General features: G+C 40.9%; 1 protein-coding gene across 1 annotated transcript in view; it reads left to right on the plus strand.

Annotated features, from left to right (window-relative positions):
- APOO (apolipoprotein O) overlaps positions 1–12,879 on the plus strand; it is a 32,061-nt gene extending 19,182 nt beyond the window's left edge. The window contains exons 8-10 of the mRNA XM_009321153.1: positions 8,931–9,026; positions 10,114–10,135; positions 12,045–12,879. Coding sequence (XP_009319428.1) covers positions 8,931–8,999 — 69 coding nt within the window. The 3' untranslated portion in view covers positions 9,000–9,026; positions 10,114–10,135; positions 12,045–12,879. The remainder of the gene's footprint in view (positions 1–8,930; positions 9,027–10,113; positions 10,136–12,044) is intronic.
- Positions 12,880–20,751: the final 7,872 nt, after the last annotated feature.

Consider the following 20,751-nt stretch of genomic DNA (forward strand, 5'->3'; position numbering starts at 1 on the left):
GTTTTAGTTTTGTATATCTATAATTGTTTACTTCTACAAATTGCTAGATGTTATGACTGGATAGTAATGTCCAATAGAGCAGTACCCAGTGACACCATTATGTTAGAGCAAATATTTATAAATACTCTCCCAAAAAAATCCTAAATAAGATTTTATTTTGCTGCTTCAAATGCATTTTGCATTCTACAAAATGCTACCAAGTTTCAAAATCAGTGCAGTGTGATTGATTAATGATACTAGTTGAAGATTAGCACTGACTTGTGAAGAAACGGGAACTTGTTTTAATGAATCATTTCGTTATGTAATGTCTTGATCATAATTTATAACCTGCCTGAAGCTGCTGGAGTTAAGTATCTTAATGATGGTTTTTTTTTTTATCTACTAGACGTTTCTGTTACCCCACAGGAGCAAGCTGTCTTTGTAGTTATACCTCTCTGATACAGATAAGCAAACTGACTTCTAGGAAATATATGTAGATTGCTCAGTGAAGCAGAGTGTAAGAGACTGCAGAACTGTGCGTGTGGATTAAATGTGTGCCAGGGAGAGCCTGTAAGGTTTTTAGGGAATTTTTTTAACTGCTACTTAAAGAAATAAAAGTTCAGGTGCGTAACGTAAAGCTTCTGTGGTTTTAAATTCACTTCTAAACTCACTGCATCTTTAATTCCTGATTTCTAAGCAACTATGCTTGTTCTGTTGATACAAACTGCTTCCCATCTCTTATTTCAGTTGTTTAATGTAGCCTTGCAAAACTAACAGGTGATTTGAAAACGACTTTGAACCAGCAGAAAGTCTTGGTCTTTTACTGTGGACCTCCTGATTGAGCCATAGCTCGCAACTGGTAACAGTTCATACTAGGTTGACAATGATGTATGGCTTCCGGGTTGTTGTAAACCAGAAGTCCTATCTGACCAGAACATGTTATTTTCAACCCAGAGGCCTAAGACATAAGGGAGATAGCCACTGAGAGAGAGATGTTTTGGAGAGGCAATTGCACTTGAGTAGACTGCAGGTATGGGACCGTGTTCCCTAGGTAGGTCTAGGTGTGGGACTAGCTCCAAACAAGCTGGGTTGGAGAAATGCTCACGTGTCCTGTCCGTTGCTGAGTCTTATGAGAGTGGAGACTTTCATCAGTGGATACGCGTCCTGTATTGGCCCTAGGTGCTTCAGTAAATGCTCTTGTATAGCTCTTTGAATAAACAAAGGTTAGTTAATCATACTGTACCTTTCCTAAAACCTAGGCTGTCAAAAAGTATCTCAAAAAAAAATAGGCAACATTAAAATATTTCAGAAAGACAAACTGACAGCATCAGTAAAAATTAGCTGAGCTTTTTATTTTATTGTATCCCAGGCTTTCAAAGGGAAACATGTGGTTGTTATTGGAAGGCAAAAACTTTTGAAGCTTTCATCTTATTATAAGGCTTATTCAAGCACTTGCTACCTCAGCAGAAAAACAAACGACATGCAAAACTGCAGAGACCACTAAGTAAACACACTTCTTCCTCCTTGCAGAATCTTTAAATCACACCCCTTAGTTGCCAAAATATGTTATTTGCACAAAGGAGTGAAATGCCACTGGGTGGTTTCCTCCTAAAGTTCATCTAATTGATCAGGTATTGTTAGTGTTAACTGTTGCTATTTAACTTCATGGATTAGGCAAGGTACAAAAATCCTGTGACTCAAATGAAGAAGCACGATGCACTTGATGAAATTGCCTGCATTTCAGATGTTCAGTGATCTCTTACCACTGGAGTATACAGCCTCATTGTTTCTTTGTCCTCTGAAGTTGTTGAAGAGAGGGTATTGTCTTCCTGGGGTCTAGAGAAGCTGAACAGCAGTTGTAAAAAGTCATGTGCTTTTGAGGTCACTAGAATGTGGACTGAAAAGTATTTCTAATGGAAGAAGTCTGCTCTGAAACTTCCTTTTGGTAAAGCAGAGTAAAATACATAGTTGAGAATTTGGGAGGGTAGGGGTGGGTTTGGGTTTTTTTTGTTTGTTTAGTTGTTTTGTGGGGTTTTGGTTTTTTTTCTAAGATAGTTTTACAATGTTCTATCAGGATGTGGTCAGTCACAGTTAATAATGAAAACCTCTACCTTCTTTTATGCATATAAGCCCTGGTGTGTCCCTAACATGAGATGTGAGAGGTGAAGTTTACCCTAGAAAAACTTTTTCAGTCTGTCTCTAATGCTGTGTAGTTATACTAGTGCAAAAGAGTACTTTTTGTTCATACAGATGATTAGATCCTCCAAATCAGTATCCACTTTTCCAGCAAAAGAATTTCTGTTATAAATATAAGCTGTATTTTTATTGGAGCTTTTACTGATACAGAAGTGTCATGGAAGAAAGTAAATACTTCTAACATCATGTACTAAAATTAGCAAAGCATTCTAGGAGAGATTCTGGGACTTCTGTCTTAATTTGACAGCCCTGTGACAGAACTGGGTTGTTTTTGTATATTTTTTTCTTACTGTTGTATTAGGCAGCTAGATTCCTTAACTAGTGAAGGCAAATATAAATGTTATTCTTGAGTTGTTGTTTGTCCTGGTTTCGGCTGGGATAGAGTTAATTTCCTTCCTAGTAGCTGGTACAGTGCTGTGCTTTGGATTTAGGATGAGAACAACGTTGATAACACACCGATGGTTTAGTTGTTGCTGAGCAGTGCTTACACTAGTCAAGGACTTTCCAGCTTCCCATGCTCTGCCGACTGAGAAGGCTGGAGGGGCACAAGAAGCTGGGAGGGGCACAGCCAGGACAGCTGACCCCAACTGGCCCAAGGGACATTCCATACCATGTGACGTCATGTTCAGTACATAAACTGGGGGAAAGCTGGCCGGGGAGGACACTGCTCGGAGACTGGCTGGGCATCGGTTGGCGGGTGGTGAGCAATTGCACTGTGCATCACTTGCTTTGTATATTCTTTTATCATCATCATCATTATTATTACTATTATTACTATTTTATTTTATTTCAATTATTAAACTGTTTTTATCTCAACCCACGAGTTTTCTCACTTTAACTCTTCTGATTCTCTCCCCCATCCCACTGGGGCGGGGGGAGTGGGCGAGCGGCTGTGTGGTGCTCAGTTGCCGGCTGAGGTTAAACCACGGCATCGTTACAGCAGATGTAACCCATTTTGTGAAACCATGCCAGGCAAAAGATGTTATTTTTTTTGTTTTTGTGACATTCACTCTAGCATTTTCCTGTTGCTACACAAAGGATTCTTGCAAATAGTCAGGCAATATATGGGTGGCTCTTCTTGGCTTGTGTTAATTTGTTATGTTGCTCATAATTTGTTTGATAGTCATAGGTACCACAGCTGTGCATAACTTCATGTTTGTGCAGCAATATGTCATTAAAATAGATGTGGTATGTTAATTTTCTGAAGGTTTTATGAAAAAAAAAACACAAACCTGTGCCAAATTGAGGTCATATCAACTGCAATCTAAGTTCTGCCAAGAAAGATGAATTCCAGGACCTTCTGCTGCTACGTTTCAAAACACTGTGGCTGGAGCGCCTCCATAGACCAAGTCTGTCTGATAAGGTTTTGAATACGCTGTTTACAGTATAGCATTCTGGTATCGTGAGGCTGGCTTGTTGAAGGAGCCGGCTCTTCAGGATGTCAGGATGAAAGCCCTCTGCTAAAGCTACACGAGTACCATTAAGTAAAAAATCAGTGTTCACATTTGTTATTTCCAGAAGGATGAAACATTTTCCTAATACGGGACAGCAGGAGTAGTTATTCAGCTTCTGCATACTTTATCGATACAAAGTCGACAACTTTTCTCGTTCTTCCCCCAGGTAGAGGAGATGGTAGAAGAAATGTAACCATCTTGTTGGCGGGCCAGGAATATTTTAAGGGTTTTATCTTCTGAAAATCTTTTGCTTACTTGAGTGATCTTTACTCACAAGAAGTAGTTCCATAGAAATGAGTGGAACTGGTGTTAACATTTCTATTATCAGGTTGTAAATCCTTAGGGGAAGCGATAGTGAAATGGAAGATGTGTTCCTCAAACCTTGTTTATCTTAAACTTAGTTTGCAAAATTTGTAGCGAATCATACCAACTTATACCTTGACGAATTTTTTTGGAATGATGCGTCTGAAACCCTTTTGAGTAGCCTCAGGCGGCATCAAACTTTCATTAATGGGGTTTTACAATTATGAAAGCTAATACCCTGCATTGTCTTCAGCTAGTCTTTGTGAGTAACTGGTCCCTCTGCTCTGCCTAATAATATCATAGTTCGTGCAAGATCATATTTTTCTACATTTCTTTTCTGCTACACTTTTTTGCCTTCCAGTGCCTACAAAAGTGTTGAACTAGCTGAACTGTTAAGCCAGTGAATTGCAGCAGCTTTTATTTTTTTTTCTTGTTCGCAGCGATCTCTGTTTAATACTGGCTGAGTTTATCAGCTTTAATACCTGTTCTTAGGTCAGAGGGATGGACGAACCACATCAGCTTGAAGATTTTGTGCAACAGCATAAAGTTAAGGACTGTGGTTTTACATACAAAGGATTATAACTTCTTTACAAGAAAACTGCTTAAAGATCAGTATTTCAGAGCCACAGTTCAATACATACCACCTGTAAGTTTCTAACAATCAGGTCCTGTTTGTCAGTCAGCTCATTTGATATTTATTTTTATGAAATGCAGCCTTTTTGCCCTTCCTCTTCTGCCTCTGGTTTGGATACTTCCATAATTTGTACTGTTGTATTGTGCTGTAGGGTTGTTAGCTCTCATACTATGACGACTTCGTCTTCAAGTGACAAGGGCATGTGTTATGGCACCGAGTCACTTAAACCCAGATTTTGTTTCAGCCAGTACACTAATATGTACTGAAACACATAGAAAAACAGGTTTGGGTTTTTTTCAGTTAGTTCTCACTTTGTCTTTTCTTTATACTGCTCAAAGACTTTTGCTGTATTTTCAGCTATTCTGGATTCTTTCTCTTCCCCCAACACGGAATCAGGCACCCATTGTTTTTACTGAAATGTGAAAAACCAGAGCAGCACTAGAACTCTAAAAACACCCGCCTTTTCAGGTCTTGTTCCTTTCTTCATAGGTGTGCTCTTTTGCACTTTGGTCCAATCAGTAATAAGATCTTACAGAAAACTGATGGGGTTTTTTTTCTTTTTTTCTTGCTGTCTGTCATTTGGTTGTTTAAACAGCTTCAGAGATTGAGAGAAACTCTAGCAGCTTATTGTTAGGTTTTCATTCCTGCCCAGTCTGTTGATAGAAATCATCTGTGACTTACCAATACTAACATATATTATATATTTTTAACCTATATATATATTTATTACACATATAAAAATCTATAAATATTAAAAATATAGCTATATCTATATAGCTATCTCTGAGTATTTTATTAATTGTTAGCTGGTGACAGAGTGCTTCCAAGTGCAAAGACTGCTCAGCTTTGGGCTCTTATTTCCTGCGCTTGCTGAGAACAAGCATCAAGGAAATTGTGGACCTGGCTTTTCCTCACCTGAAAGCTCTGGTGGAAGTTGTGCTCTCAGTGGCTGTCTGGGGAGCTTTACCGTAAGCATCATGGATTGTGACGATAGCAAACCTTAAATTGTGTTTTAAGAGGAGAGTTTTTAAGTCACTTGTGTTTTGAGCATCTTTTAAAACCCAACATAAGCAGCTGAGAGAGCTTCTTTCTACAGTAAATGCTTGTAAGACTTGTCTTCGGTAGCTTCTGAACAGACAAGCAAAAGTTTGGTCATCTGAACTAAAAGATAAATGTCTACTTCTGACAGAAAATACTGTTCCCTGTTACACGCTCTGCTTTTATTGTTTGGTAGTAAGAACAACAACAGAGTAAAACTTGTAAAATTGGATCCTTAGTTTGGGCTGTGGTGAATTTAAATGTGTTAGAGGTAGGAAAGACAGAATCTACTCCACAAAGTTGAGTTTTTTAGGGCAACTTAAGAGTAATATTTTTAGAAGTGCTTCATATTTCTAAGAGAGTTAAGTTCAAGCTCAGCTAAAAATAAAAGATGGAGAGTAAGTTATTGATTGACTGAGGGAGGATGAATAAGGTAAACCAGTGACGTTCTCTTTATTCTAAGCAATACATTGCAAACAGAAGAGGACAGGAAAAAAGGTAAATTATTAATCTGTGAGCCCAGATGAGCCTTTGTTTTTCTTTTGCAGCTGTTGTTTTTTTGTGGTGGCCAGACTCTACCTTTCAAGAGTTTTCCATAAGCATAAGAGAGATGTATACCTACCTTTGGAGTTATAATTTCTAAGGTTAGGTGCCAGTGAAAACGGGCCTGGCCATCTGCAAGACTTTCTCAGAGGGAGCGACAGAAACTAACTTCTGCATTAGACTAGGCTGTAATGTGAGAAAAAAGCCACCCCACATTTGGGTTTTTGACATTAGGCTAAGTTGCTTTTGGGCATTTTTCTCCATATTGAAGGAAAATTTTCATAGAAATAATTGCATTTTTTTTTTCAGTTTGTAATTTCAAATTGAGGTCTCAATGTATCTCTGTTAGATACTGTGAGCTAAGTTGGGGTGTCTTTTAATCACTCGTGTACTGAAACCTTACAAAAAGCATTGTGTACAGTCGCCTTAGTTCCAATATTATTTGCAATTTCAAATAATGATTTCTTTGAAATTTTTTTTAATCCCATGGAATCCCAATGTATTGAACACTTTACTAATGAATAAGTTATGGAGATTTCTTATCAGTCACCTTTTGGTTGAAACTGTCAGATGTGTAAGAATGCTGCAAAATATTTCCCCTTCTGCTGTGGGATAGAGCTCTGATGCGTGAACTCCTCTGGCCACCCAGATACATTATGGGGTGGTTGTGTTGAGCCAGAAAGTAGAAAGACCATCTTGAATAGGTGCCTGCTTCTAATTATGAGAGGGCATCATGGCACAGAGGCGGCCTGTCTTCTGGGTCATTGATCTAAACACGTTTTTTACTTCTGATCTGGTCTTGAGTGTGACTAGAGGACCTTGACACTTTGTTGTAAAATTAGGTGTGTTTATGCCCTGGGCTAGCTCAAAGGATGTCCCTTCTGGCTACCCATATTACTGCTTGATCAGTCTCACTCAGGCTCACTGTTTACGTAGTGGGCACATGCAGTGGATGGAGGTAAAAGAACTTCTTAATTGCTAATTCAGCAAATGAGTTTGTGTGAGGGATGACCGTTCAGCAGTGGATTGGCTTGAATTAAATAACTCGGGCTTAATAGAGCTAGTGAAGACAAGCCCTGTGATGAGACCTACTGAGCTCACAGAAGCAAAGGAACTGAGCAAGACCTCTGTTTTCCTGTACGTTTGTGTGTCTGTGTGTGTTGCTTTGGGTTTTTTTCCCCCTTTCAGGACAAATAAAAAAGCTTACCTAGATGGTATTTGCTTTTTACAAGTTAAAACAAGCAAGTGGAAAAACATAGAAAACTCTGTGAAAAACTTATTTTTAGTTCATTTGTTCACGGTTGAGTAATCCCTGAGATGAGGCATTGTGAGTCAGATTATTCATTATAAATTGTAGTAAAATGTCATAACTTGCAAGTTCCTGTACAAGAAAATTACGGAGTAGATCATTATTTTGAAACGGGTGTGGTTTGTGGATGTGATTTCCTATACTTTGAAATATCCGGGATAGTGATGAAAACAAAATGAGTTTTTGAAAGAAAGAATTACCTTTTAAAGGTCTTGCTGGGCATATTTTGAAAAAGAAATTTAAGAATTATCTTCATAATTGAATCTTGATGTATTGAGTCCCTATCTCCAGCGCAGCATATGCAGGGTCTCATAGACTCGGTGCCTTATTCATGGTGTTTAATTTGTGCTGGGACAAAAATTTGACCCATCCTGTGAAATGTTTATGTTTTCCAGTCTCTTCTGGCTTCTTTTGTTACATTTTCCATCACATTTAAGTCATATTGGTAAAAATATCTTTTTACAATAAAAAGAAAATGCCATTTAATTTTCACATGTAGAATTTAAGAATAATTGAACCTGGGCGTGACCTCTGATCATTTCATCCAGCCCCCTGTTCAAAGCAGAGACAGCTTCGGAGTTAGATTTGGTGGCTCAGGCCTTGTGCAGTCAAGTGCTGAGTATTTCCAAGGATGGAGATTGAAAAAGTTCTCTGGAAAACCTGCTCCAGTGCTTGATCAGTGGTGTGATACATTCCCCTCCCTCCCCCCCCGCTTAGATCTAATAGAAATTTGCCATGCTCCTGTGTCCTTTGCTCCATGTCCTTTTGGTGTGAGCCTCTGAGAAGAGCCTAGCTCTTCCAAATATGTAAATGCCTATTAAGGAACTGTGGATAGCAATTAGGTTCCCCCTTTGTCTGGTCTTCTCCAGGCTGAACAGACTCGCGTCTCTCAGCCTGTCCTTGTATGTCATCTGCTTCAGTCCCCTAGCCATGTGTGTGGCCCTTTAAGTATTTTCTTTTATTGATAAGCATTTAAAACTATAACCAAATGCCTGTTCATTACAGCATACTTGGCAAAGAGATAGACCAAACGCTCTAACAAGCCCCTCTTCATTCTTTGATTTCTATCATTTATTTTGGGGAAAGTGTGAGAACACTCTCTCAAAGGATATGTACTAAAAGAGACCTATTGTATAAATCCACACAGAATTCAGAGTATGCAAAATAGCAACTACTCTGTGGGAATTTATCCTCTGTTACTAGTGCAGGCAAGATGAGTCAATTAAAGCATTTTTGTTGAACTACTTGTTCTTTCAAATCCTTTAATTGCTCAGCTAACTACAGGAAGACAAAAATCTAGAAACCTTTTGGGAGAAGATCATATTTGAGTATATTATACTGAATTAGTCTCATCAACCACTTGATTTTGCAAGAAGTCTTTGTTTCAGCTTTTGAAGAGGGTTTCTGTTCTAGCAAAAACACTAATCATGGATTGCCTCAATTGAAATTTTGTGCATATTTTTCCCTCCTCAAGGGTGATGCAGATAGTGACAAGCCCTTGGAAATCCATGCTGCTTCAAATGAAGAGCAAGCCCCGAAGTAGAACACCAGATCACTTGGCATCAAACAGGTAAAAGATAAAAGACTGATAACAGTATGTGGCTACAGCAGCAAAATAGCCTGGAAAAGCTGAACGTTTGCAAGTTTGACTTGTAGTTATCTTCACATTGATGAAGAAAGAGGGGAAGAGAAGTAATAATTTTACTCATCTTAACATTTCTCAAGAATATGAGTGCTCCTTAACGCTATTTAACTTATCTAAATTCTTCATCTTTAGAGCATAGCAAGTAAATTTATGTCTCTTCCAAGGGTTCTGAGTTAATTTAGCAAGGCCTTGTTAATGTATTGGGTTTTTTTTTTTCCTCCTTCCTGTCCCGTTTCTGCCCCCGTACCAAAAACCTCTTTGCCTTCTTTGTCACACCTGTGCAGGTATGAAGGGCGGGAAAGAAACCTCTTTCCTACTGATGGGTTTTCTCTAAAGATTTGTCAATGCCAGGGTACAGCATTATCTTACAGCCTGTAACAGTCCACGATGTGTTGACCTTTCATGTTGCTGCACCTCCCTAATGAGCATTCTTCATCAGTTGGGAACGAATGATGGAGGAAGTGGAGGCAGCGTTTCCCAGTTCTCCGAGCCAGAAACTCGAGTTGAGAAGCCAGTTTTGTTTCTGACTTGGCTGCTGGGCTGCTTTCTAAACTCAAGCAAGTCCCGTGATTCTTACAGTTTCTAGAAAAGCAAAACAAAAACACCTTCTCAACTTTTTTAAGATGGCTCAATTTCATAGGACAAAAAATGTTCTTTATTTGAGGCTTGTTATTGCTAATGATAATGTAATTGGACATAATTTGATACAAAATCAAATGTCTACTCTGCTATCGGTTGATAAAGGATGTCTTTTCTGAACGTGTTTTCTAGTTGCTTGTCTTTGCCCTACGTTATTTTCACATTATGTTAAAGACTTACTTTTCATCGGAAAGTAATCCTAGCGTTGTAGGGACTCCTCATTAATTTTGTATGCAGTGTTCCATTTACCAGTAAAATTCTTTCTTTTCCTAACTGCCAACTGTGTAAATAGAGTCTGGATTTAGCAAAGTGCACTGATTTTTTTTTTTTTTTTTTTTTTCCATGCATCATCACCGGTCACATCTGGTTGCAGATGTGATGGAACGCACACATCTGCTGAGCAACAGCATTCCACTGTTACACAGTCAGCTTTAAAAGCAAAACTAGTTTCTAATGTTGTATTTCCCTTAATGTATTTTTAATTGCTTATAGCTGATTCTCACAAGGGCAGAAAGGTATGTTGGCTGGCTGATTTACTGACTATATTAGTTTTTCCTTCAGACATATGAATATAAAGTCTTCAAGAATATGTGTTTTCAAAGTATTTTATAAAATAGCCATGTAAAATAAAAATTTAAAAAAATAGGAAGAACAGTTTTGTTTTGAGTAAAGATACCCAGGAGAACCAAGAGGAAGGAAAGCTTCTCTAAAATTCACTAAAATATTGTGCTTATTGTGAACTAGGACAGAGCTACCAAATGATAAAAAGCCAGGAAAATTGAACTTTCATTTATGTATGTGGGACACTGTACAAATATCAAGGTGCATTAAAAACAGAAACCTGTAAATAGCTTTTATTTTCTTTTAGCATTTCTTACTACGTGAATATAATTTCTGGTAGGTCATTATTCACTTTTTGAAATGCTAGTGCTTTTTGCTTAAGGCACATTTTCTTTTTAAGGGGGGGGGGGTGGAAGGAAAGGAGCAAAGCTGTCAGGAAGACTTATGCTAAAGTTGGTATCCAGACCCTTTGTTGTCAGGATTTTAATCACAAATATACTCATGCTATATAAGTAAGTTTTGAGGAGAACCTCACTAACAGCTGCTGTCTCAGATGTTCTACTGTCTTTCTTTTTAAAGAGTGAAGATAATTGCTCAGGTGCTGAAAGTACCTAGGTGCTGCTGGTTTTGAAATCTACTTGTTTTGCCACATGTTTCTAGAGGAGATACATAAATGCAACTGCTAGATCTTTGACCTAGAGAAACCAGATGGTGAAAGTTCAATTCAGTATCAATTTTCAGCTGTTCTGCGGGGGTGGTGATTTGTTACTTCTGCTTGAAATCAAATCCAGTTGTTTAACTCCATACCCAAGTCCAGATGTTTTGTTGGATTTGGGTGATCCCAAACGTTGGAGAATGCTGCTGTGATCTTTGAAAAGACAGATTTGCTTATTCTGAATGAGATCAGTCCTGAAAGTCTCACTGTATTTTCAACTGTTGGCAATATTCCTAGTTGAATCTGCTTACTAAAATAAATACAATCTCATTTTCCTCATAAAGTTTTGCCACAGCATGGGTCTTTGAATTGTGAATGGTCAGCCAAGGACAAAATCACTTTGGGTTGGAGACAGTAACATATTTCTCCATTCCAAAAAACAGCAGCATTGCACCTCCTTTATTGTATTACGTTTGTCATCAATAATTATATGCAAACTACAGCTCAAAGCACATCACATCATGGGAGAAGCAAGCTTTAATTTTATCCAGCTGTTGTGCTGAAGAGTTGCACGGAAGCGACGTGGCTTTGTTTTTCCATGAAGATAGCATATCTCACTTTCACTGTGTTCAGGTTCTGTATTTATGTAATTCCATTTCTTCGAGTTAAATTACTCTAGCTTTACACTAGAGTCAGTGAGATTAGGAAAAAATGCAGTTGATGGGAATTTAAAAGAATTCTGTTTGAGAAAGTTGGTTTATTACACAAGATTCCAGTTGGTGTTTTGTTGCTATGAAGTGTTCTTTCTCTTTTATATTTTCATACAGTTCAACTGTAGGAATTAAGTTCTCTAGAGCAGACATAATCATTAGTGCTCTAATGTCAGTAATGTGAAGAGTTAAATCTCTTTACTGGAAGTAAATTGGTATTGAGAATTTTCTTTGACGTGGCAAGTTGATCAAAATCTATTTGAGGAACAAAGTTTTCATTGCACTTCGACAACGGGGAGAAAAGGCCTGTGGTATTTAATTCTGCTTTCTTCCTTCCTCCCTCTCCCCCTTATCCTCTGTCCCCTTTCCTTGCTTATAGGTAAACAAAAAATATAGATATGAGCAACAATTTCCCAAGAAAAAGAGGAAAACCGTCTGAATCTGTTTTGATTTTGAATGTGACTAGTCTGCCTTCTGCCTCAGGAAAGACTGACAGTGTGCTGCTTGGGCTTCTGGTGTGGAATCCGTGAAAGGACACTAAGTATTTTGGGTCAGTCCTGAGACCTTGTCCTCAATTCTGCAGTGGGACTCAAGTCTGCCCATGCTTGTCCCATTGGAGGATCAGCATTGCAAGTAACAAGTCTCAAAACTCCTCAGTCTCTTGTCATTATTTATATATAAAATAAAATTCCAGTTATGCAAAATGGTCCTTTTTTTTCCCCTCCTCTTATCTTCTTTAAACTCATGTATGTGACACTTGCACAATACGTGAAAGGTTCTCGAGATGCTGTTGACAATGCCTGTATTTTTTAACAGTGAGGAAAAGCTTAAAGTAGCATGATGTTTTGGCTAACATTAGTTAATAGAATTACGAATGAGAAAAATTACAATGACTCTTGTGTTTTGTCTGAGTCGCCCCCTCCTTTCTATACAAATCTTCTGCCTCATCAGTGCCAGCGGGAGGTATATAATGAAGCATCTGTGAGTTCCTGTCTAGTAGATGGATGGGAATGGAGCTGTTAACGTTCTTGTTTTTGCTTGAATGCACAGCTCAGTGGGAACCAGAACGTTTCGGTGGTGGGAACCAGCTATAGAATAACTTGGCTGTTTCCTTATTCCCAGCTAGGGGAGGGGAAGAAAAAGTGAAGCGAAGGGAAGTACAAAAGGATTTCCAGCATTTTGAAATCTCTGCACAATAAAACCCTTTCATCATTTGTTGACATTTCCATGAGTCTCTCTTTTTGGGGCATGATGCTTCACAAGTTACTGTAATCCAAGTAGCTCAGAGCATTTAAAGCTCTATTGGTGACTCTTAAATGTTCCTAAATTAATCAGTAAATATGAGGACTGGGGGAAGGATGGAATTAAATGTGTGCTTGTATGATATGTTAGCTTTCTACAAAGAACAGGGAAGAAAAGACAAATCCTATTCAAAGTGCTTTTAAACATCTTTGTTGTTACTTGGTTAGGTATTCTGGCTGAGCGTATTCCACAAACTTTTAGAGAAAAACAAACAGACCTTGGCAATGCGAATACCAGTCTGTGTGGGCATTATAAAACAGGCCAACTCTTTTTTAATATAGGCATAAGGCATGTGATTGCCTCAGGCAGAAGAACAGTATCTCCCAACGTGTTCAGTGCATGTTTTTGGTTGTTTTAGGCTGGTGAAGATGGATGTTGATTTAGGAAAGGGAGCAGAGTTCTTGCGTGGGGTTTGGGGTGTGTGTGTGTTTTGGTTTTTTTACTTCAGCTTCGCCAGCATAGTTCAAACAGGCTTGGGAGGATCAAAGTAGTGTTTTTGTCAGTAGTGGAAAGGAAAACTGGGAAATATCTGTCATAGCTGTAACTGCTCTGTTACACCACTCTTGCAATACAAGCATAGATTTGTTTCTTCCCTTAAAGATAGTCCTTCACTAGAGAAAATGATTACCATTGAGTTAGGAATACAGATTTAGATGCCTGTATTTTTTTCAGTAGTATTTGGCGTATCCTACAGTGGCATTTAAGAACATAATTACTTGATAATTCGGGTATTTTCACTCCTAGACTCCACCAAGATGTGCTTTCCTCATTCTCCTTTTTGATGCAGTTGTTAGCCGTTCTGTTTCTTTTTACTGCCTCTGAGGGCAATGTGAAACTTTTCATGTCCAGGCTGTTTCATTAGCTAATCCTCATTCAAATGCAACAGCTTTTAATCTTTATTTGTTTACATATACATGTGTGTGCGTGTTTAGAAGATCCTGGGTTAAATAAGTATCACTTGACTTAAATGCTTTTTACTAGATCACATCTTCATACTGCATATTTACGCTGCTGCTTAAAAACATCCCAAATGATAGACATCAAAACAGAAGGCTTTTATCTAGCAGGAAGTGACTGCCTTGGAGCACCTGCATACACACATGATGAGGAGATGGTTCCAAAATGTGAGCAAGAGAGCCCTAACTGAAATCCTTTCCTTATGTCTTCTGGTTTTTACAAGTACAGGAAATAAAAAAAAAAAAAGTTTCATGCTGGTAAGAGTGCAGGAGATCGTAAACATTCGACTCACTTGGCACAGACTTTCCTAATGAGGAATAGGAGAGCAGTTGACCACAGTTCATATATATATATGTACATATGTACACATACACAGATGCATGGAACTAATTTGTGCATGCATGTGTTATCTTTTGCCAGGCTTTGCCTGTGGGTATTACAACATAAGCTAAAAATGGTATATTCCCCACCCAAATTTCACATCAACAGTTTGGTCATCATTCCGTTCGAAGCCTTTCAGCTTGGTAACTGGAGTCTGTGCAACTGAGGAAATAGTGTTCTCATCTCAGCATCCCCAGCCATAGTGGCCGTTAGCAGATATGTTGGGGCCAGGTTGCAGTACTCTCTGTTAAAAACACAATCTTTAATCTCTGCAGCATGTGAAAATCATAGAAGTGGAGATCATCAGGCTGGCCTATGCAGCCCTCACTGCTGGGATGACAATTCCTCTAGGTAGTGTTAGTTAAGTCTGAGTAAAAGTGGGCAGTGTAGCCTCTCCTTTTGCTAGAAGGAGCATCACCAACCCGGAACAATCCTGTTAGCCCAGGTAAATATGCACAATCTTGCAGCCTTGAATAAAAACACAGTATTTTGCCACAAGTGTTTATTGCAAAAATCTGGGTTAGACTCAGTGCTCTAACTGTAGAAGGCCCCAGACACAGACTTATTAGCAGAGGTTGTAACTGAAATGTTTTGGAGCATTTGTCATTGCATCTGTCACCTTCGAAGAGAGCTATAACTGCAGTTCAATAAAGAGCAAGATTGTATGGAGGGAATCATATTTTAGACCTAGAGAGAAAAATGCCCTGGGAGTTCAAGGGGCTGGCTACCGTTCTGTCCATTAACCCTGGCAGAAAAATCTCAGTGTGAGCACATTTGCTTCAGAACAAATATGAGCTCCTGCTGCATGCGTTTCTTTTTCCCTTTTTTTGTTTTGTAAAGGTTATTTCCGTACCTTCCCATAAATCCCAAGCTCCTTGTAAAGCCAGTTTTATCACAATAAACCGCTATTGACAAGGAGCGTTTTGGCTCTTCAGGTGTGCTGGGGAGGCCCGCATGACTTCCTGCTGGACCTTCCTGGATGTAGCATCCCAAAGCAGGGTCGGCTATTGCACCTGGATGGCCTGGCAGCTGGCTAGGTCAACCACACTGTGGAGTGTTTTTGACAGGTACAAAAATTTCTTGTTTACAAGGAAAACCTTTGATAAGAGTATCTTAACTACAAAGCAGACCAGCAAAACAGAAAGGCCTCCTGGCCTTTTTTTTTTGGATGCATTTAAAAGTCTAAATCAAACTATCACACAAAGCCAGTCAGTCATGTGGGCCACGTCCAGCTGTGGCAGGTAAGCTGGATGTGATGCTCCCTCACCAGGCCCCAGTTACTGAGGCATGAGCTTCTTATTGGTAAGCTTTGCTGGATCTTCTGGAGAGAGGAAGGTAGATCACAGGTGACTTACTACTGTGTGCCTGGGAACAGCCACGCAGCAGCCTGAGCTGCGCTCGGACTCATGATCCCAGACTCATCGTGCCCACCATGAAAACAGCAGTGGGGGCAATGGGACAGCTTGGTCAGGGAACTTCTCTTTTTGTTTATAGTGTGGATATAAACCTGCACAAGACTCAAGAATTTAGTTTATCATAGAGACTAAAGCTAAAGGATGTGCTTTACATGTAGTCTGAGTGTCCAGATCTTGTTCAGCAATACTAACCTGAAGTTCGTAAGACAGCCCCATGAAGTAACAAGGTGGGTCACTTGCTACGCACTTTTTGGCAGAGAGGACAGACGCTGTGTTGGGAAGGCTGTTGCTGCTGTCCTTTACCACTTGGGTTCATCAGTCCTTCTACCCAAGGAAGAAGGACTTGGTGTCAGGCCTGCAGCCCTGACACCACTGTGCAGATGAGCGCTGGAGAGCCCTCCATTTTAAGGTAGTAGTGAGATCAGCAATGGCATGCCTGAATATAAGAATAACCTCAAGAGGAGAACCTCATTTCACCCTTCTTTGGCTGTTATGGTGTGAAGGCTACAGAACCGTACCACCCCCTGTACTGAAATCTTTCCGAATCTGGTGGTGTGTGTCGTGCTGCATCCAAATCTCCCAACACCGAGTCTTAACCTGAAGTACCTTCGCTCAACTCCAGGGCGCAGCACCCGTGCTTTTGAAGAAGTAATCTGTTTCTTTGAACTGAAATTGAGCTGCATCCAGCACTTGGCCAGGAGTGCTCAGGCACCCCGCGAGCCTGCTGTGCCCTGGCTCTGCAGGCAGCAGGCTCGAGTGGCAGAGGAGGAAGGATGCCCCGAGCAGAGCAGTGATGCTCCCTCTGTGCCAACTCACAGCTTTACCTGAGGGGCGTCGAAAAGCACTCTCATTTTCCCAGTGATGGGGGGGGGACGCTGAAGCATGAAGCCAGAAGAGTCTTCGTGGCTGTACGCACGCACCAGCTAAGGGTCGTAGGCAGGCGGCTGCGGAGGCAGCCCTCACTGCCACAGTTTTAGCCTCTTTACTTTCTTTTTTTTGTTGTTAAAAATTGGGTACGGAAACATGTGGAGTTAGTGTATCAACCCACAGTGAAAGAAGAGGGATTATTCCCTTCCCCCCATCCCCTGCCCTAGATTAAGTTCGCGAACGTCCTCTCTGTAAATTTAGCAAGCTTCAGACTCACTTCCTTTTGTAAGGAGACCTGAAAGAGCCATTTCCTGATTCGTACAGTGCTCTTGTATGCGCCCACTAAGTGCTCATTCATGCTGTGAATCATAAAGGTAACCTCCGTGCACTGTGCCGATACTTTGGTGTTGTACAGAAAAAAGAGTTTTGTTATTCAACACAGCACGCTGAAGTCATCTTTGCATTTACTGAGGAGCTGCACCGGTGGTTTTTTTTTTTGATCTTCTGTCTTAAAAGCATCGTTTACAAACTGCCCGAACTAAAACGGGCTGGTGAAAGCACCAAAGCCAGCCCAAAGGAATACATTTGCTATCGTGTGCCAGGCTTGACACATTTTCCATATCCTGCCAGAGATGAGGAATGGCATCAGGAGCTGTGAGTGCCGCGCACGGTGCTTACACAGCAGCCTCACCAGCAAGCCCGGGCAGGCTCGGAACTCAACGCAACCCTTCGTGCGCTAAACTGAATGAAGATGCTGGAGAAAACTCAGCTGCTACCAGCAGCAAAGGACTTATTTTCCTGTCTGTGGTTCGGTGGGAGATCAATGAGGCACAGTCTGTTGTGTTTATCTCTTCTGTGCTCGTTTGCAGGTTCATCTGACAATAAAAATAGGAGCTCTTACTGGCTGGTGGAAGAAGGAAATGTGCATCTGCTCAGCTCTCCCCCATCTCTGCCAAAAGAGAGAGCGAGCCAATTCATACATAATATTGGAGTCCTCTGCCATTTAGCAGCTTTTGCACGGCATCCAACTGTACAAGGACATGTCCCTGGGGCTAAACAACCTTTGGCTGTACTTTTGCCTTGATGGAGTAAGATCAGTACGATCTATCCTTGTACGAGAGAGCAAAATACACAGATGCTAAAATCAGCAACCATGTTTTGACCAAGAAGAAAACAGTAAAGGGGAAGAAGTCTTAGCTTGTGGAAAAAAGAGGTAACTCGACGTAAATGTGAGCACATCCTCTTTTACTACCACGACCATTCTCAAACTCTTAAAAAAGCCAGATATTTACTGGTTCCTTTTTAGCATTATTGTTTTTACACTATTTTCCTATTTGTAGATGATGTTAGGCTGCTGAGACTCTCTTGTTTGACGAATGTTAGAGGAGCAGTGGTGTAAAAACACCCTCAGCCCTGAGCTAGCCAGTGACTCACACCTGAAAGTAACAGAACTATGGGAGCAAAAAACCCAAGTGATTTCAGGTTCCAGGTGGGTAAGCTAAGGTGTGACATAGATGTGCAGAGCTTGTTACATACCTCAGGCCACAAGTCTCTGAGCTAAGAACATGCTGTGCTTGGAGACTGATTTTTTTCCTGGAAGGCTACTGGGTTAACTACCGTTAATAAACTCGTAGCCATCAATCGTAAGTAAAATGCCATAAATAAAATCATAACAGTTAAGGAGGTGTGAAGTGGTAATTTTTAATTGGTAATCCTGCGGGATTTCCTGTACGTTTCTATTTTCCTTGCGGAGTGAAAGGCATGAGGGGACCAGGTTTTTTTGCACATGAGTTCTCCCCTCTTCCCCTGCAGCTGGAAAACTGCCCTGCCTGCGGGAAGGCTGAGGAGCATCGTGTGAACCACCCAGCTTACCTGCCAGCCGCGGAGGGGTGCTCCTGGAGCACAGGAGAGCTCAACACCATCCCTCCCAACTGGAAAAGAGGGACCCTTTCTGCCCACGTCTGTGGGGACTCAACCCTGGGGTCCCTAGGCAGAAGATCCTCTAATGTTTCCATATTTGATTGTTGACTTAATTCTCTGTGCTGACTTGTTTTCTCTCACCTTTCTCCTCCTGCTGCGTTTGTGACCTCTCTCTCTGGTGGACTTTCCTGGCTTTGCCTGGAGTGGCTCCCTGGCCCGGGGGCCCTGCTGAGGTCTTCCCAACATTTTTCTCTTGCCTCGGTAATTTTCTTGAGGAATTCTGACACCTCATCGCCCCGGCTTTCAAGGTTTCTCATTTATGGATTCCTCTAGCTCCTTCTCATGTATAGTTACCGCTAGCAGCTTTTATTACTGATTTTGAGACGGTGTTTCCTTAAATGCTGGTCAATTATTATTTTGAGAGCTGGACAACAATAAGGTCACTCTTTTTTTAATATAATTTATTTTAAACATCAAGGTTTTGAGCCAGGTTAATTTTTAGCGGTGACAACTGTGCTGGCCCCATGGCCTCATCTGACCCAGTACGGGGGGGGGGCCTCGGCTCTGCACCGGCATGTCTGGAGGACTCCTGGTGTCCCCCGAGCCGTTATTCATAAACACATGGTGCACAAGGCCATGGCGCATCGTCCAGTGCCAATGTGGGCACGTGCAGGTTGTCTCCCATGCTGGCGCAGCAGTAGCCTCTCCTCCCTTACGGGACACGCTGCAGATCTGGGCAGCTGTCCCTAAAGGGCTGGCAACAGCAGCTTTGCAGCGCTTTTGGCACCCTGCAGCCAAAACCATCTGAAAGGATGTTACAGCATGCTTTGTATAAAAGGGATGTGTTTGAAGGATGTGAGTATTCCTTTATTAAGAGATTGGCGTTGCATTTGTTTTCCTAATGCTCAGTTTCCTGCTCGTGTGAAGGCAGTTATGGGGGACAGCCAGCCCAATGGTGGGGGACACGGTGGTACCCATGGGCAGGTGGGCTTCTCGGACCTGATCTTCCCTCCATGCTGAGTGCGGGGACGAGGACGATGACAAACCAGACAAAAAAGAAACATCAGAGCAAGGGAGAGCAAAAGTGTGCAACGTGGTCGGAAAAGATGCAGTGAAAGCATGCAAAGAAACTATGGTAGATTTTTTGTATGCGTGCTCTCCATTATTGCCTTTCTACCCCCACTAGTAAGGACTGCTTTCCGACCTCTCCTTTCTCCCCTTTCCTATGCCCAGCTCAGCAGTACAGTTGGAGGGGGGGCCGCACTTCTCCCCAGGTTATAGCTTAAGGGATATTTTTGTGGGTGATTTCCAGCCGCGTAAGAAGAAAACTTCTTATTTCTCCAGGATGCGATGGGCAGGCACCCAGCGACACAGCCCTCCCAGCCCTGATTTCACTCAAGGTGCTACAGTAGCCCTATAAGTCTTGTTATAATCACTTTTTCCAAATGTACCCTTGTAGTTGCAAGGGGTCTTGACGTTATTTGGTTTGTGGTAGGGCATAGCGGAGGCTGAGTGCTAATTTGTGTGCAGAGGAGAAACCCTGCCTGCTAATAAATCTAGGAGAGTTTTTCTCCCCTCCTTAGGTGGGATTTATTTTTTACTAGAAATAGCAATTCTTCAACAGTATGTTGATAACAAGTGTGAGAATCAGATCAAGTTTTAAGTGCTGAAAGGGAATGCTCAAAGACATATTTCATGCTGACTTTCCTTTGATTGTTCTAGGTAATATATTCTGTAAACATTTTGACATTTAAACATTTCGACTTCAGGAGAAGGAAATTAATGTGAGATCTTTAAAAAATTCATAGAGAACAACTTACTTGTAGTAATGTGTGCAGAAGAGCTGCTTGCTTCTCCTGGGATGGAGATTTAGCCACTGATTTATTCATCTGATGTATTTAATTTGTCCTAAAGAAAAAAAAAAGGAAGAGATAAGCAAAATTGTGCTTCCAACAACGAAGAAACTATCTGGGCCTCTCCAAGCATGCCTGTGTAATTACAGTGCCCCAATTCTCTTTGTAGATTAACAAGCTTGAGCCATCGATTATCTTACTGAAAACAAAAGTAGACACCCTGAAGTAATACATCATATGATAATCCCAGTCCGGTGGTGGTTTTGGATTAATAAATGTTATTAAATGCTTTGCTGAAAAGTGTGCCAGATGTTTTTCCTGGTGCATGCTTGAAGGTTACAGCTGCGTCTCGTAACCTTTTAGCAGCCACAGCAGAGGCGAGAATTTCCT

This window comes from Pygoscelis adeliae, unplaced genomic scaffold (assembly GCF_000699105.1).
Source record: "Pygoscelis adeliae isolate BGI_AS28 unplaced genomic scaffold, ASM69910v1 Scaffold53, whole genome shotgun sequence".
Lineage (NCBI taxonomy): Eukaryota > Metazoa > Chordata > Aves > Sphenisciformes > Spheniscidae > Pygoscelis > Pygoscelis adeliae.